At 46.2% G+C, this 16,209-nt stretch overlaps 3 protein-coding genes across 4 annotated transcripts; 1 reads left to right on the forward strand and 2 right to left on the reverse strand.

Annotated features, from left to right (window-relative positions):
- Positions 1-93: 93 nt before the first annotated feature.
- On the reverse strand, positions 94-5,486 carry slc52a2 (solute carrier family 52 member 2). The gene is made up of 4 exons (XM_056582349.1): positions 5,128-5,486; positions 3,425-4,340; positions 2,967-3,090; positions 94-2,312 (listed from the first exon to the last, which is right to left on the reverse strand). Exons 1-4 carry the CDS (start codon positions 5,255-5,257, stop codon positions 2,103-2,105), a joined length of 1,380 nt encoding a protein of 459 aa, XP_056438324.1. The 5' UTR covers positions 5,258-5,486; the 3' UTR covers positions 94-2,102.
- A 128-nt stretch (positions 5,487-5,614) lies between these two features.
- LOC130375424 (uncharacterized) lies at positions 5,615-9,309 on the reverse strand. The gene is made up of 3 exons (XM_056582345.1): positions 9,222-9,309; positions 8,871-8,961; positions 5,615-8,694 (listed from the first exon to the last, which is right to left on the reverse strand). Exons 2-3 carry the CDS (start codon positions 8,929-8,931, stop codon positions 6,212-6,214), a joined length of 2,544 nt encoding a protein of 847 aa, XP_056438320.1. The 5' UTR covers positions 8,932-8,961; positions 9,222-9,309; the 3' UTR covers positions 5,615-6,211.
- Positions 8,947-16,060, forward strand: fbxl6 (F-box and leucine-rich repeat protein 6). Of its 2 annotated transcripts, XM_056582348.1 has the most exons (11): positions 8,947-9,067; positions 9,249-9,500; positions 10,018-10,771; positions 11,118-11,276; positions 11,390-11,453; positions 11,717-11,848; positions 13,028-13,135; positions 13,633-13,749; positions 14,043-14,274; positions 15,012-15,261; positions 15,825-16,060. In XM_056582348.1, exons 3-11 carry the CDS (start codon positions 10,119-10,121, stop codon positions 15,952-15,954), a joined length of 1,845 nt encoding a protein of 614 aa, XP_056438323.1. In that variant the 5' UTR covers positions 8,947-9,067; positions 9,249-9,500; positions 10,018-10,118; the 3' UTR covers positions 15,955-16,060. The 2 variants fall into 2 exon arrangements, with proteins under 2 accessions (XP_056438323.1, XP_056438322.1); XM_056582347.1 differs by lacking the exon at positions 8,947-9,067 and having other exon boundaries at positions 9,089-9,500.
- The last annotated feature ends 149 nt before the right edge of the window (positions 16,061-16,209 follow it).

The following is a 16,209-nucleotide window of genomic DNA, read 5'->3' on the forward strand; positions in this document are numbered from 1 at the left end:
TTCATAAGCACATACTTTGCGGAAATGTCCATTCTCAGAAGAAAAAAAAAATATATAATTATAAGAAGCCAAGAGATTAATGTGGGCTAATGACAAGAAACCAAAATGGGGAGCTGGATACCCGTCGATTGGATTTAGCTTAAACGTCGTGAAAATATTCATAAAAAAATCATATTTGGAAAATAGTTAACAGAAATGGATTTGGATTGGTATCAATAAAAAGATCAGTTTCATCTTTGAAAGTTACTTGGTTTAATCAGTTTCACTATTTCGATTTAGTGAACAGAATCGTAAACAAACCACATGATGGCAGTAGCATACATCAGTCAGGACATAAAATACACAATGTAATGGCTTTGGCTGGTTTAATTTCGACAGCAAGGAGACGGAGGGGGCTAGAGACATTTGAAAGAAATTACAATTTATTCTTCCTGATACATCGTTATCCTAAGTTCCCTGGGCTCTCAAGAGTGTCACAACATTGTACAGTTTAATACATTTGCCATATTGTAGCAATAAATCAAACCTAATTGAATACTAGAAGATGAGGCGTACCATTTGTTCTCAAATAACCTTTTCTTTCTTTTAAAAAATTAGCCCTTTCCTCAGATGACTAGCAATGAAAGGAGTGTTGATAGCTATGTAGTAGCTAACCAATACCTTTAGGCATATTGAGATTCTTATCTTCACAAACCCAGACAAACATGGGCTGGGTAAAGGTTCATTATTTACTCAGGGAAATCATGATCCCTTCAAAACTCATTAGGACTTTCATGATGGTGTCAATGTTGAACTGAATTTTTTACAACCTATGTACTTTAAAAAAAAAGAACTTTTTTGCAGATGATTTCACTTATGACAACAATAATAATAATCTGTTACAGTTCATAAAAAAATTCCAACTAAGAACAAAAAAAATTACAATTTCATCTACAATCAATCCGTTACATGGTAAATCAAACAATGAAGCCTTTACCCAACAAATCTTGAACATTTCTTGTAGTAAAGTAACTATGACAATCTGTTCAGGTTTATCAACGGTAGCAGCATATTGATGATAATCAGAAAAGTACAATTTGAATATCAAAATATATAGCCTACATTCGTGGTGGTCTGCTATTAACTTAAACATTTCCTCTTTTACCAAAGTTGGTTTATTGACACTACATTTGGTAGGCTTTGAATTTACCAGTAAATACATTCTTCGAAATATTACAATAATGTATTAACTATTTGCCACTGAAAAATTACTGTCCTTTGGCTGGTAATAAACCTGTGTTGTCACTTTTTTATGTAGAAAGCACTGATGTACAATAATTGCAACGGTAACAACATTTTATTACACAAATAGTAATTAGCTTATCCCAGTTCCTCCTAGGGTGAAGTTGAACTTTAAAATGTGTTGTTACATTTATTGTCAATTGTCAATTACATGATTATATTCTTTTATAATAATTAAGTGACTAGCAGCAAGTAAAAAAAGGTATTAAAAGGCAAAAGAATCTCCCTGTATTGTTTGAAAGACCTGGACGCATATGGATTGCAATGAACAGAAAAATATGGTCTGTGCATGAAATGGTTACTTAGTGTAGAGGTAGGAAACTCAATGTAGTTATTAATAACCATTTCCATTGCATTTCTTTCCCCTCGCATAAGAAAAGGAAGAATGTGATTCTTTCTCTCTGTGTTAATAAGTAGCTTATTGTGTTCCTGAGGTCATCAACAGTTTCACATGATCCTTCCAAAGCTTAGGACAGCTGTAAAAAATATTCATAAAACGCACCAAACACATAGCCTCCTGCAGTATCATCTCCTTAAAAGGCCCCTTTCTCTTTCCCACCCCCTTGGTCGACAGTAACTCAATGCTCCCATTGTCCAGGAAGCCTCCAGCGACCTCTATGTTCCCCAAAACAACAACAGAGCGTCTCATCACGAGCGGCACTATCAGCGGGAATCAAAAAAAGGCTTGTGGCATTTTAACTCTAGAGCTTGCACCAAAAAAACCACGATCCCCTCGGAGTGAATACGGAGAACGACGTCTCATAAATCCTGAAAAATCGAAACGGTTCCGACGTTAGCTCGGAGTGGACGCCGCGGGGCGGCTAGCTGCAGTTGTCCACACACTCCCGGGCGCTGGAGAAGACGTGGTAGACGCTCACCAGGGGGAACATGGAGAGCGCCCCCACCAGGGAGCCGGCCTGGATGGAGATGCCGCACCACAGCAGGGCGGAGTGGCCCGCCTCGTGGAGCAGGGTGCCGATGGCCACCTTCAGGTAGGAGAAGAGCCCCGTGAAGACGATCCAGGAGGTGACCTGCATGGAGGCGCCACAGACAGAGACATACACACACACACACACACACACACACACACACACACACACACACACACACACCCGTTTCACCACATGATGGCCAGAACGCTGGAACTTCAAAACGCCACTGGATTCAGGCGTAGGATAGTGTAGTGGGCGAGGGTACGAGTCCCAGCTGCCCAAAGGTACCCGGGTTCGATCCCCGCTAACGTCCATGTGCTATGAGCCTTGGCAGTCACACAGGGCCTGTAGGCAGCCCAGAGCAAGAGGGGTGCACAGCCCACCCGCTCCTACATAACCTGTTCCTGAAGTCACTTTTGGTGACATGGATAAAAGGAGCCAAGAACTAAAAATAGTATAGAAAGATTCTATGTGCCAGTTAATTCTTATTTCCCTCAATTCGTTAAATACAATGTAAACAAGACTTGGATTAAGATGGTTTCGTCCGTTTATAATTTGCCATTTCCGCCCACGTTGGACCAATCGCTGTAAACATCCATGAAATCCATGACGTTTACTACGAGAGTTAACCTATTTGTTTTGGTTTCTCTTGAAGCCCCTCGTGTTGACATGACTTACAGGCGATGCCCAGAACCAGCCTTAACACTGGTGGGTGCCTCTCGTGGTTCTGCGTTTCGGGCCAGAGGGACTCACCACTAGTCCCACGCCCGCCGGGTGCCCCAGGAGAGGGGGGCACGGGCTGAGGGCCGCCAACGCCATGAGGTACGCTGCAAACACCCCTCCTGCCAAGGACATGACGCCCAGACACGCAGAGGACCTGGGAGGGGAGAGCAGGGAACAAAGTCTGAGTATAGTTTGCGTATTGTCTTTCGAACTGAACGTACAGTTTTATAAAACGACAAAAGCCCTACGTTGTTTTCTCTCACGTATGTACTTTATTTTATTTCTTTATTTTATTGTGAACTTTCCACTTTGCCTTTGTTCTCTTTTACTCATCGGTTTTCTTTATTTTATGAAAATGTTTCTACGTGAAGCACTTTAAGTCTGCCTCGTGTATGAAAAGCGACCAATAATTAAAGTGGCCATGTCTTGCCTACCATCAGACGACCTCTACACGAGAAGCACTAACCGATCCCCCCCCCCCCCCTCACCTGAAGAGGACGAACATGGCCACAAAGCACGCCAGCGGGTTGGCGATGTTGCCCAGGACGACCGACAGGTGGAAGGTCATGGTGCCGTAGGGCAGGCAGGAGTAGCTCTGGACGGACGGCAGCACGCCGTTGGTGAGCGCGTTGGACACGGCCAGCAGCGCCAGCAGGTACACGTTGCGCGGCGTCCAGAAGGTGTGCGCTGCCAGCTGCTCCTCCATCGCGGGCCGCTCGTCCGTGACCAGCGGCCCGCCGTTGTGGAGCGGGTGCGTCTCCTCCCCGTCGCCCTTCTCCCCCGGCCCCGGCGACGCCGAGGACCCCGCCTCCGCCTCCGCCTCCGCCTCGTCGACGACGGCGACAGGCTCGTCGCGCGGTCGCCACGACGACGAGGCCTCCTGCCGCCGCACCAGCGCCAAGAAGGCGAGCGCCGACACGCAGAGCATGGCGCACAGGAACCAGAAGAAGCTCTGCGCGGGGAAGCTCTCGGGCTGGTAGACGGCGTGGCCCGCCGTGCCGTTGACGGACTCGGTGCACTCCATCTTGCCGATGCCCTGCGCCAGGGCCGCCACGCAGGGGAAGAGCGCGCTCAGGCCCTGGCCGATGAAGAAGGTGCGGATGTACTGCGGCGGGTAGCTGTAGGTGAAGGGCAGGAAGGTGACGTTGGACGTGCAGCACACCAGCGCCAGCAGGAAGCTGAGCAGCAGGAAGGCCAGCGAGTGCTGCCGGTCGCCCACGCTGGCCGTGTGCCACCAGAACACGGCCAGGGCGCCGGAGGCGGCCACGGCCAGCGCCTGGATGCCGTGGATGACCAGCCGCTCGTTCAGGCGGCCCGGGGCGCAGTGGTGGGTCACGGTGACGGCGATGGGCCCCAGGTTACCCATTGCTATCAGCACGGAGAGGTAGGCGGGGAGGTTCCATCCTACGAGCAGAGGGGGGCGGCGGGAGGGGATCAAACCATTTTACAACTGCCAGCTGAACAATTACGCACCATTACGACACACAGACGGAGTTCACCGCATTCCATGCAATGTTTCATACAATGACTGCAGCGGTCAGTACTGTGCAGAGCCATATAGTAGGACTTGTCTAACACGTCATTGGGTATGTGGGAGCGGTATATATATATATATATATAATATATATATATATATCTTGGGTGGACACACACGGCCCACATGCTTGAGCCCTGAGCCCCATTCAAACCTCTTCATGACTAACCACGGAACTTCGCAGTGAACTAAACAACCCATTTCCGGAAAAGTGTTTCATATATACAGAAAAACCTGCCGTGCCATTGGTCAAACAAAGAAACAAAATAGACAGAAGTTCTTCAGACAGTAACTACTAGAATAAGAAGTAATAGCGCCGTTATTACATTATGTATCGAATATCATTAAGTAAACGGGTAGCAATACCAAGCATATATTTATTCGCTTTTTTGGGGGCGGATTTTACGATAGACTTGCTATTTCCCATTACCAGGACGTATGCCTATATACGGACAATGGCTAAACTGAACATTCTTCCATAGAGTCGCTTGGGCAACAGACAACAGTCTCCACGGAGACGCGCGAAAGAAACAATCCTTTCAATAAAACATGCTGATTGGAAAACAATCGTCCATCGCCCCTAATTATTCTACAACAATCAAAAAAAATATTGCATAATAGACGTCGTAAAATAAGAGTTAACTCTGGCACACTAACCTTCGGGCAATACTTTGACAATCACCGGCAGCTCGACCCAGAGACTGTTTACGGAAATCCAGGAGCCCATGGCAAAGAGCGCCATCAAAACGTGGGTCACCGCGGCACTATGCCACCATGTGCCGGCCATTGCACCGAAAAATAGGTTTGGTTGGCCTCTGGTAAATGAAGTGTAGGTTGAGTTAACAAAGACTCCTATGTTACGGTTACCTAACGACCTAGAGCTTGCCAAAGCGGAAGGCTGGATGTAACATAGATGTATGATGTTGAGCTACGCAAAACTACCACACGCCCCCTTGAGAAAATGAGCCAATCAGACAGCAAAGGGGAGAAAGGGGTGCGTTGGTTCGTTATAAAATAATAGCCTCATATATACACAGATAAACGTATACACATAGACGTATTAATATAAATGTGTATTTATATATGTATGTACATATATATGCATACAGATTTATATAAGCATATATAAACTTATGAAAATCGATACTATCACTAACACTGTTATTTCCATATATGTTCAAACAAGGTATTTATTTTGCCTGGGCCTTTGGCCAACAATAGGCTATTAAAGGACTTCAGAAGCAACACATTTTTGAGGTTTTAATGACATTTGCATATGATATTGTACAGTAATTTCACAGGCGTACAAATCGACATACATACAAAGTCTATACATTGAAAATTGAAGTTAGAAAATGGTAACAGTAATGGTTGGATTTGATTTGATTTATTTGGATAAAGACATATCCAAGGGATATAAGAAAAAACATGACAAAGTGCAAGCACTTATTTCCATCATGGTCACTCTATGCTAGCTCAATGATTGCTATCTTTTAGGGGGACCGCCTCATTTCATTGCAGTCGAAACATGATTGACTAACATGCCAAGTCACTGTAAGTAACATTATTTTCCTAATTATGTGGACTTTCCCCACATAAAACCAAACATTTTTCTTTTTAAAACACAAAATACTGAACATATTATTCTCCCATTATTGTTTAACATCGAATAAGTTCCCTTTGCTCTTCAGTACTCGAATTCCAACTGTTAGCCATTGAGCCCTGCGTTCGTCTGGGAACGTCAATTGGCCTGGCTGGGGGGGCTCAAGACAAAACTGTACCCAGGTTTCACCCGAGGTAGAGCCAGTTTGAGTTTTGGAGAGATGCTCGAGGCGTACACAGAACCGTCAAAAGAGATATCCAAGTTGGGGTCGTTATTGTCCAGGACCATCTTCTGGTACAGAACTTCACAGCGCAGGGCCTCAACTTTCTCGGCGCCAGACTTAGATTCGAAGCGCAAGAGCAGCTTGTCGACGTCCTGCTGGGTCTTACACGGCCCCCCGTTTCTATTCACCGCGGCCATTACGTATTTTCTATTCGTATTCAAGGTGCGTCTTGGTTCAGCGACCTCAGGGTCGGGTTTGGGTGTCGCCCCTCCGTCCTTCTCCTCCCAATTGGTTGTCTTCAGGACACGGGCCCGTTTGGCGCCAGGCGAGCCGTTCCGAATCGGCTCGTCATCCTCCTCCACACCGGACGAATCCAAGGAATCGTCGTCCTCCGAAGAGCTTTCCGACGACAACGGAAGCTGTTGCCTTCTGGGAATCTTTCTTAGGTACGGATTGCTAAAGGGGTATTCCCTACACAAGGCCGAAAACGGGCAGCCGGTGATCTGAATGCCCACCTCCTCCTGTGGGGGTGGAGAGTACTTCCCCCCGGGCAGGAAATCCAACAAGTGTTCATCCAAAACCATGGCGATCCGCTTCAAGATGTTCTTCAGACAGTTCCTGATCAGGTCTTGGTTTGAATGCCACCTGCCGCAGTATTGGAAGACCCGGTGGAAGGTTCTCTCTTGCAGCGGGTCCTGCAGAAACATGTTCACTTCCGCCTCCGGCTCCATGAGCATCGAGGGGTTCTTGGTCCACTCAAGGAGCTTCTGGTAGAGGCAGAGTATGTAGCGGCAGAAGAGGCCGTACTCACCGCCACTGCTCAGTAGTTGGTAGTAAGGGCCCAGTATTTTGCAGTGGACGACCGCCAGCACACACACAAGACTCTGTATGACGTCATCGGTGGCGTCGCTGTTGACACTCTCCAGGACGACGTTGGGACAGTCGTCGTCGTTCAACAGAAGCAGATCTGAGAAAAATAAGGGGATTTCCTCGTGGTGGTGGACGAGGCCCGCGGCTGCTTCAAAGTAGCTGTGGGAGTCGAGTATCTCCCAAGGGCTACCTTTGAGTTTGGAAGGATTCCCCTTCTCCTCGCAGAACGCAATCCAGTGTTTCATGTAGCAGCTCCGACCGGAATCATCCGGGCTCAACACTTCGCAGGCCATGTGGACGTAACGTGAGGTGGTGCTTTCAGGGAAATCCACAAATCTCTCGAACTTGGGGTTACCGTCTCTGCCCAACTTTTTCCCACTGGACTTTGCCGTCGCGTCCTCCACACTCATCAGCTCCTGTTCGATCACCTCGTGCAAGTCCACAAGAAAATGTGCGTTGTGGTGTAGAAACTCCAGAGGGGACGCCAAAGGGATGGCTTTCGCAAGCACATTGACGTTGCTCTCAAACTCTTTCATGTCTGGGAGTTCTTTGCATAAGTTGTATTGGTTTTTTAAAAGATCCAGCGAGAGCTCCTTGAAAGCATCGGTTTCCCCGCGATACACAGATGCCAGTTTTTGAATATTTAACATAGCAATGTCCAGCAGAGTTATTGTTTTTTGCTCATCATCTGTAGGATTACGATCGATGCTGAGAGGTATCTCCTCAACTTTAACTTGTAGGTTCCCCACGTCGGAATTGAGGCCAAAGATAGATCTCTCTTCGTCTTGCGTTTTTGAAAATGTTTCGCAATTAACATGCTCTTTCTTGAGTTTGGGTTTTTCCATGACCAGTGAAATATCCTTTTTGACCCGTTTCTTTGTGTTGAGTTTGCGCCCTTCACGCACCAGCTCAAACGGACTTTGAATCAGTGTCTCCATTGCTGTATTTCTCCTATAACTCCTTGTCTTGTAATTGCGGAAATTCAGCCTCAATTGTCTTATTTTAGGCCTCAGGACTTTGTATGCCTTCTGAATATCTCCATCCTTGCAAAACAGTGGATGGAAGTTTCTAAGCCAGAATGTTAAATTCCTCAGCTCAAGTTTTTCCCTGGCAGCGAAATTGCACAGCTCAAGAATCAACCCGTTGGTGACTTCAATAGACTGGGCCTGCTCCGAAAAGTCTGCCTTCTCCAAAAGAGCAGTTCTTTCAACCCCGATGATATCACACAGTGGGCCAACAAAGTTAAAGTTGACCTCTGATTCCAGGAAGGTGCTTCGCGCGTCAGTTCCTAAACTCAAGGTAGTGGCGATGCCGGTTTCAATCAGGCCTTGAAAGAAGGCAGATTGGTGTTCCGGAAAGATCTTCTTCAGCCACTCCACCACCGCATCCCAGGTCAGATGGTTGTCCTCTCGCATGAGTCCCACTTGAACCAAAAGTCTGTTTTTGCATCGCTGCGTGTCGAGGTCCAACTCCAAGCCAGCTTGGGAGCCATAGAAGTCAGCCACAAGCTTCCAGAAAGTTTCATCTCCTGAAAATAAAATAGAAACACATACATATTGCAAATGATGTTATCCAGACACACAAATGCTTTCTTGTGTAACAACATGCCCAAGTTGTCTTTTTATGAATAAAAGCCTCAGAGTCGACTTTACAAAGGCCCCTACAGTCAGAGCCAGCGTGGCCCTCCCAGCGACAAACACTTACGTAGGTTCGCCTGAGCTATGACCGTTTTTCCAGATATCGAAAAGTTGAGGTCTTCTTCCATCGCTGATGGAATACTGATGAATGGGTTAGTCTGGGGAAGAAAGAGTTAACATTCGTCAACAAAACATAGAAGGTCAAAGAGCATTTGCGTCGGATCATGGAAAATGTTTACCATTAATTACAGCGACCCAAGGAAGGTAAATACATGCACGCTATTGTTGAGGCTTATACCTAAGCTCTGTAGAATTGTTATAAACTATATATTGTAAACGCATTTGATTGCTACCTTTACTATTATGGTCTTAATGTTAACTTGTAGTGTTTCACATGTATTTAGTGTTAGATTCTTACCGAAGATGTGATCTTTTACATCTAAAGCGTGAATGGGTAAAGCTTTCCCGTCCGGGGCCCCAAGTTCTATCCTGGCATCTGATTGGCTGTTTTTAGAAGGGGCGGTGCGTATGTTGCCCCCTCTGCCAATGAGCTGAAGAAGGAAAGTGCGTCATGGACGTTGACCACGGAAGCTGCGCCATTTCAATGCGCGGGGAGAATCAGGAACCATAGTAAACAATGCACGTCTGAAATCAAGAAGAAATTAAGAACAATTCCCATTCACGGACTCGTTCAGCGGTGGGTTAAACCTGTTGGTACTAGGCGTAGTTGCACGATTATAATAAAAGCATAGGAATGTATCTTGGCATGTCAGTTATGTATCAATATAGCAAAGCAGCAATCTTAATTTCGGCTAAACATTAAGTTTAATGCTTATGTTACATCAGGACCCTTCTTTGTTTCTTTGATTTCCAGTATTTGTAGAAATGTAAATGAGTAACTTATGTGTGCACATTATACACTGGATTTGATGTTAACATGGCCTTTATGAGTGACAATATATTTATAATATAAGGACAGGATAGCAAAATGACGGAGAGCAATATTTAATTCTAACTCCTCCCCATGATTTTATAAAGTGTTTTTAGTCTTTCTTGAAAGCGTTTGCTCAATTGCTAAAAAGCAAACTGTAAAAGTTTGCATTGTACAGCACAGTTTTATGTACTACATTCATTCACAAAAATGTATGGGGGTGTTTTTAGCTTTTTTTGTGGTTGCAGGCTTTTTGATCTCCCTTTCCTTTTTCTCTAAACAGACTCAACCATTATTGTCAGATGGCCTTGGCGTGTTCTCTGTCTGAAGTAGTGCGTGGCTATTCCATCTGTCCAAGGTGAAAGACGACGGACCACATCCAAGATGGATCAGGTGGTCATTGGCGGAGGTGACAGTAAACCCATGGATGAGGGTGTCGGCAGCGCTACATCTGGCGCTACATCTGGCGCTACTTCCAGCACATCAGGGCCGTCGAGGGGTGGGGAAGGTGGGCTGACGAAGCCGGCGGCGGCGGCGAAAAGGAAATCAAGCGAGGCGGCGAAAAGAAAGTCAAGCACGGGGGTGAAAAGGAAGTCAGGCACACCGGTGGCCGCCAAGCCGAAGAAGGCCAGGAAGAAGGCCAGGTTCGGAGCGGGGCCTGGCTACACCATCCAGGAGGGAGAGGACATGCTACTGTTGATCTCCAACACAGGCCATCAGGATCACCTGGCCTGGCGGCCCTTGAAGAAGAAGAAGAAGATGACGACTGCGGCCAAGAAGAAGACGACCTCCTCCGGCAAGGGGAAGTTGAAAACCCATGCCCAGAGGAAGAAGAAAAAGCCAGCGGCCGCCAAACCCGGAGTAAACCTAGGGGCGCCGACCCTCCGAGAACGTTCCAACGGAGTGGCAGAGGAGAATCCTCTTCGCGCACCAAAGGACTTGGACCACAGATGGGGTCAGAGTCTGCCCGAAGAGGTGCTGGTCAGCATCTTTCAGATGATCGTGGTCCAGGACGGTGCAATACCATTTCTGTGCAGGTAGTAGGACGTCATCCGCATCTCACTACGGGCAGGAATCTGAACCGACGTTTCATTGAAATCCACAACGTGGTAAATAATAAAAGTGTGTGTGTGTGTGTGTGTGTGTGTGTGTGTGTGTGTGTGTGTGTGTGTGTGTGTGTGTGTGTGTGTGTGTGTGTGTGTGTGTGTGTGTGTGTGTGTGTGTGTGTGTGTGTGTGTGTGTGTGTTCCCCTCTGTGGGCACCTCAACCGTGTAAATGTGCTAATGACCCTTGTTTTCTCAGACATGCTCCACGTTGTGGTAGTAGCTCATTCTGAGAGGCAGTGTGCAATCATAACAGGTGTGTGTGTTCCTCTGTCTCCAGGGTGTCCAGAGTGTGTCGGCTCTGGAACACGGCGGCCACCAGCCCCGGCCTGTGGCGCAGTGTGTCCATGGGGTTCTGTTGGATAACGCCCAGCAAGACGCAGACGCCCAGAACAGAGGAAAAGATAAAGAACACCGTCGGTTGGCTGGCCTCAGATAGGTCAGGAAGGATGCTTGAGCGGGGGCTGTTCTGTTTGTTTTTAACATCGGGGAGCTTCCTGGATATGATCACAATGGCGATGAAAACAATGAAATGTGTCTGTTGTTTTCTAGATTCAGCCAGCTTAGAGAATTCACTCTTAACCACTGGAAGAAGAATGTTGACTACGCTGTAAAAGTAAGTGCTTTTCAAACTAAGTTTTAAAGCATACAAGCATCCAAACACACCCCACAAACAGACATATAGGCATACTGGTCTTCATAATACAGTTAGCCCTTTACTCTCATAGTTTGATTTCCTATTGATTTTTACTTTATTTTTAAATATATGCTTTATCTTTTTAATTGTATGCATTCAATATTGAAATGTGTGCAGTCTTTTGAAATGTACTTTAAAATGCGCTGATTCAATTCCATCTTTTGAATGTTCCACCCCTGCAGGTTGTGTCCCAGTCGTGCCCTCAGCTTGCCTCCCTCAATCTGTCCTACTGCACGGGCGTGACTGGACAGGCCTTCCTGAGCCTGGCAGAGAACAGCCCCTCTCTACAGAGCATCAACATGCAGTACTCGGAGGTAGCAAAAGCCGATAGAATCGTTGTGCGTTAACAGAGCCAACCCCTGTGCATAACAGAGTGATTAATCTCCTTGACCTCTGCAACACTTTTTGTGATAAATGTGTTGCAAAACTTGCACTTGTAGCCGTGGGAATGAGAGCGCAGGTTTGGTAAAACTCAGCCCCTTTGGTTCGGTAGTGAGCACCCTTTGGAAAGGCAAGACTGCAGTGCGAACAGAGCACTTTGTCTTCTGATTTGATTTCTCATTGGTACTGTGGTGGGAATTTCCGGGCCCACGTCAATCATAACTGTCTAAACTGACCAAACCAGGTAGAATATAGAATCATCCGAACTAATAAAACTTATTGTCATGTACTTGGGTAATAACGGTACAATAAAATACAGCAATCATACAAACAAACAACAAAACAAACCATACAATGACCCAACGGATGGGAAATCTCTGCATCCCTCCAGAGAGGTTGACAAGCTGAAACTCTGCTCCACATATGATGTGTGATGGAAAATTGTATCATGTTGATTCCCCTTCATCATGTAAGCTCTGTCTTCTATTCCTTGCATTGTCTAGCCACTCTACTTGTTCCTAGCGTTATCTAACGTTGACCTTTGTGCCTGGGGTATACCGGTCACGAGGGAGCAGAGATGCATTCATCTCCTTGATGAGAATACAGGAAACTCTGTCCTTAACATGCCCTGAACATTATTTGAATTGATCATTGGTAATTGTAATGTGGGGTCTCATATAGGTGACTTCTCAGTTGGACCCTTTCACCCTTGACCACCCCAAGGATGTCAGCGAAAAGGCCAATCAACAAATCAACAAAAGTTACAGAAACCGAATGGGAAAATATCATTTTCCCATCACAGTACCCCCCCACTCCCTCCCTGCTCTCCCTTCCAAAGCTACATGTCCAAATGTTGCAACACATGCATCACAAAATGTTGCAAAAGTCAAGGGCGGGCCGATTTCTCACTTTGTCATGTGGGGGGGGGGGGGGGCATTTGTGAATATTTTCTCTCTGACCTCACGTCCAGGAACCCGAGTTTGTAAATGGGTGGCATGCAGAAAGTACCTTTTATATGAGGGAAAAATATAGACCCTTGAGTTATTTTCCCTTCATGCAGGTCCTGCGGGTTTTAACACCCGTTTGACCTGCTGTGCTCTCCTTGGCTCTAGTACCAGGTGGAAGGTCTCGCTCAGCTGCTGAAGACCAACGGCGGCAAGATCAGGAAGTTCCTCTTCACGCACGGGTCCAGGAACGACATGCTGCTGGCCGCTCTCTCCGTACGTACTAATCACACCGCGCGCGCGCGTGTGTGCGTGTGTCCATAAGGAATGAAAATTGTGCGCAAACAGGTTAGAATAACCGGATACTATGAAGTATTACATGTAGTGTTCCAACTTTGCGGTAGCCTAAAAAAAAGTGTTCACTTCAGTCCCCTCAAGAGGTTTTTCCCCCTTGTATGCTAATCTCTCTTCACCTATATTTACATTTACGGCATTTAGCAGACGCTTTTATCCAAAGCGACTTACAATAAGTACATTTGTCATAAGAAGTGCATCAATATATCGCTGTCGGTGAAGAAAGGATGTGTATCACTAATGGACACACGGCCAGACTGACGGCATCATGGAAATGCAGCCTTTTCACACATTGGCCAAATACTATATATACTATATAATACTATAATAGCCGAATACCGGATATTCGGTGCGTCCCTAATTTAAAGACATGTGTAGTAGTAGCACACGCTCTACGTGTTGTATATTATCTTTCATAGAGAGGATGCTGCCCAGATCTAGAGTTCCTGGAGATCAACTGGAATGTCCAGAAAGGCGGGTTTTGCGAGCTTCCTATCCACATCCAAGCATTGCAGCATGGCTGCCCCAAGCTGAAGGTGAGCTTCTGTTGACCTAACACTGCCATGTTTCGGCCTCATGACAACTCAAACACAATCAATCCATGAATTGTGTGTTCACCTCCCTGCCCCATGGGCTTATTTGCATATAGAATGAATCAACCCATCCATCACACATAGGCGCAATCCCATTTCTACCCCTTACCCCTTCCCCTTACTCCTCCCCCCCCTTGTTTCGAAGGGGTAAGGGGAAGGGGTAAGGGGGTAGGAATGGGATTGGGCCTTAGACTCATAGAACCATGGCTCCGATTTCCCCCCGGCGAATCCACCAGACGTTCCGGTTGCTGAACGTCGTCCTGGGGCGTAAGACGATCAGGAACGCGGAGGTCTCTGCGCTGGGCTTCCCCCAGCTGGAGGAGCTGTGCATGGCCACCTCCTCCAGCTGCCCGACCAGCGACCGCGACCTGTGGGACCTGCTGCTGGCCTCCCCCAAGCTGCGTGTGCTGGACCTGCGAGGCTGCTTTTATATCAGTGCACCCGGGCTGGCGGCCCTGCCCTGTGAAGGTAGGCCGGAGGCCGCTTTAAAGGTCCCAGATCACACCACCAGGTGTGAGTGATTAGCCGTTTCAAGCCGTTTTGAAAATCTCCTTCTCGTGACATCACACGTGGGCGTGTCCTCCTAGATGTGTGCTGGATTGATCAGTGTACCAGCAAAACGTAACAAAACGTATCCGTCATACATCTAGGTGGACACGCCCACTTGTGATGTGAGAAGAGGCAGGCTTGTAACGGCTGGTCATTCTCACACCGTGTGCTATAATATGGGACCTTTAAACAAACATTTTAAAGCCAGTTAAACGATGGGTCTTTCGGTACAGCGATAGATGTTGTGTAGCATTCAAACTTCCATGCTCTTCCCAGCTAACACAAGTGTACTTGTTTTCATTCAAACATTTGACTTCAGTGTGCACCAACGTCTCCCCCAGGTGAGACAAATAGGGTGTAAGCCCATATCCGAATCTAAACAGCTGAATACTGAGACAGGCGAATTCAGCCATAACAGCTGTTCTCTGATAATTTCACTCACTGATATGATAGAATATAATCGTCAATAACCCTAAAATGTACTCCCTTAAATCTCACCTACAGCACCATTTAAATAATCTAAAGTTTTATATTACGTTATGTGTCGTAATACTTCTATAGCAATGTAAATATATTTATTGTGATTGTTATACCTAGATTATTAAAGTCCCTCGTTGTGTTTGATCCCTGCCCCCCCCCCCCCCCACCCCACCCAGAGCTGGAGTGTCTGTTCTGGGGTCAGTACTTTAACTCCAAGTGTAACTCCTGGCCGCCCCCGGCCAGGAAGGACCTCCACAAGCTGACGGAGAAGTGGAGCCGCAGCTTGCGGGAGCTGGACCTGGCCAACCAGCTGTTCAGCGAGGAGGACCTGGAGCTGGCCCTGGGCCACCTGGCCCGGGCCCCGGACGCCGACACCCTGCGGTCCCTCAACCTCAGCGGGACCCGGATCAGCGCCCCTGCCCTCAGGTCCGGTACTCAGGGCTCTTGGAACGGTTGATCGACTATGACAATTATAATTGCTATGATTAACATTATTGCGTTTCTGAATGTTATAATTAATTATATTGTTATTAATCATAATCAATCATCATTGCTATTATTGTGAAAACATTGTTGTTGTTATTATTATTAAATTAATATTGTTATGAATATCAATATGTGTATGATTATTATTAAGATTATAATTATCATGAATTATGAACTATTATATCTGTAGCTCAACCGTTAGAGCATGGCATTATGACTGCCAGGGTTAGTGGTTAATTTCCGACCAGAGCCACTTAAAATGTCATGGTATTGAGTTTGGATTGAGCCCACAAGCTATTTGTTAGCCATTCTTTGCGCAAATGTTCTTTATCAAATGTTTCATTTAATGTCAATGATCTGACACACACTTTCATTCAGTGTTTAATAGATGGGTTTATCAAGGAAAACGAAATACTAAGAGAAGAACATACACTGGTTTGTTTAAACCATTTGGGTGTTGAACTTACAAAACCACTAATGTGTGTCTTTCCTTTTTTTTACAGGTTGATTATTCAGCAGTCGACAGCGCTCAGCTACCTCAATGTAACCTCGTGTCGCAATCTTCCCCGTGGCCAGAAGAGGGTGCACCGCGGCCATGAGGAAATCAGTCAGTTGCTGGTGGCGCTGCAGTAGCTCAGGGGCTTAATTTTTTTGATATTCATAAAGCCAATCTTTGTATATAAATGTGTCAGGTCTCTTTTAATATTAAAACATTTGAATCTGTTTGTTTGATTAGTATCCATTATTTTATAATATCTTTCGTGCATGCATGTGTAAGCACAAGATTATAATTAAAATTAAAATCAGTGTATATTAGAGCTTGTCTAGGCTCTTAGGTGTTTGTCTTAGACATCTACAAAGAAAGGATAAGTTCTGGTTGCTTATTGC

Source organism: Gadus chalcogrammus, chromosome 22 (genome assembly GCF_026213295.1).
Source record: "Gadus chalcogrammus isolate NIFS_2021 chromosome 22, NIFS_Gcha_1.0, whole genome shotgun sequence".
NCBI classification, from domain to species: Eukaryota; Metazoa; Chordata; class Actinopteri; order Gadiformes; family Gadidae; genus Gadus; species Gadus chalcogrammus.

Coding starts and splice junctions, on each gene's coding strand:
- slc52a2 (XM_056582349.1), bottom strand. CDS start 5,257: ATGGCCGGCACATGGTGGCATAGTGCCGCGGTGACCCACGTTTTGATG. Junction 3,091..3,424: donor GCCATGTTCGTCCTCTTCAG/GTGAGGGGGGGG, acceptor CTCCCCTCCCAG/GTCCTCTGCGTGTCTGGGCG. Junction 2,313..2,966: donor CGGCGGGCGTGGGACTAGTG/GTGAGTCCCTCT, acceptor GCCTCCATGCAG/GTCACCTCCTGGATCGTCTT.
- LOC130375424 (XM_056582345.1), bottom strand. CDS start 8,931: ATGGAAGAAGACCTCAACTTTTCGATATCTGGAAAAACGGTCATAGCT. Junction 8,695..8,870: donor CATAGCTCAGGCGAACCTAC/GTAAGTGTTTGT, acceptor TTTTATTTTCAG/GAGATGAAACTTTCTGGAAG.
- fbxl6 (XM_056582348.1), top strand. CDS start 10,119: ATGGATCAGGTGGTCATTGGCGGAGGTGACAGTAAACCCATGGATGAG. Junction 11,454..11,716: donor ATGTTGACTACGCTGTAAAA/GTAAGTGCTTTT, acceptor CCACCCCTGCAG/GTTGTGTCCCAGTCGTGCCC. Junction 11,849..13,027: donor TCAACATGCAGTACTCGGAG/GTAGCAAAAGCC, acceptor CCTTGGCTCTAG/TACCAGGTGGAAGGTCTCGC.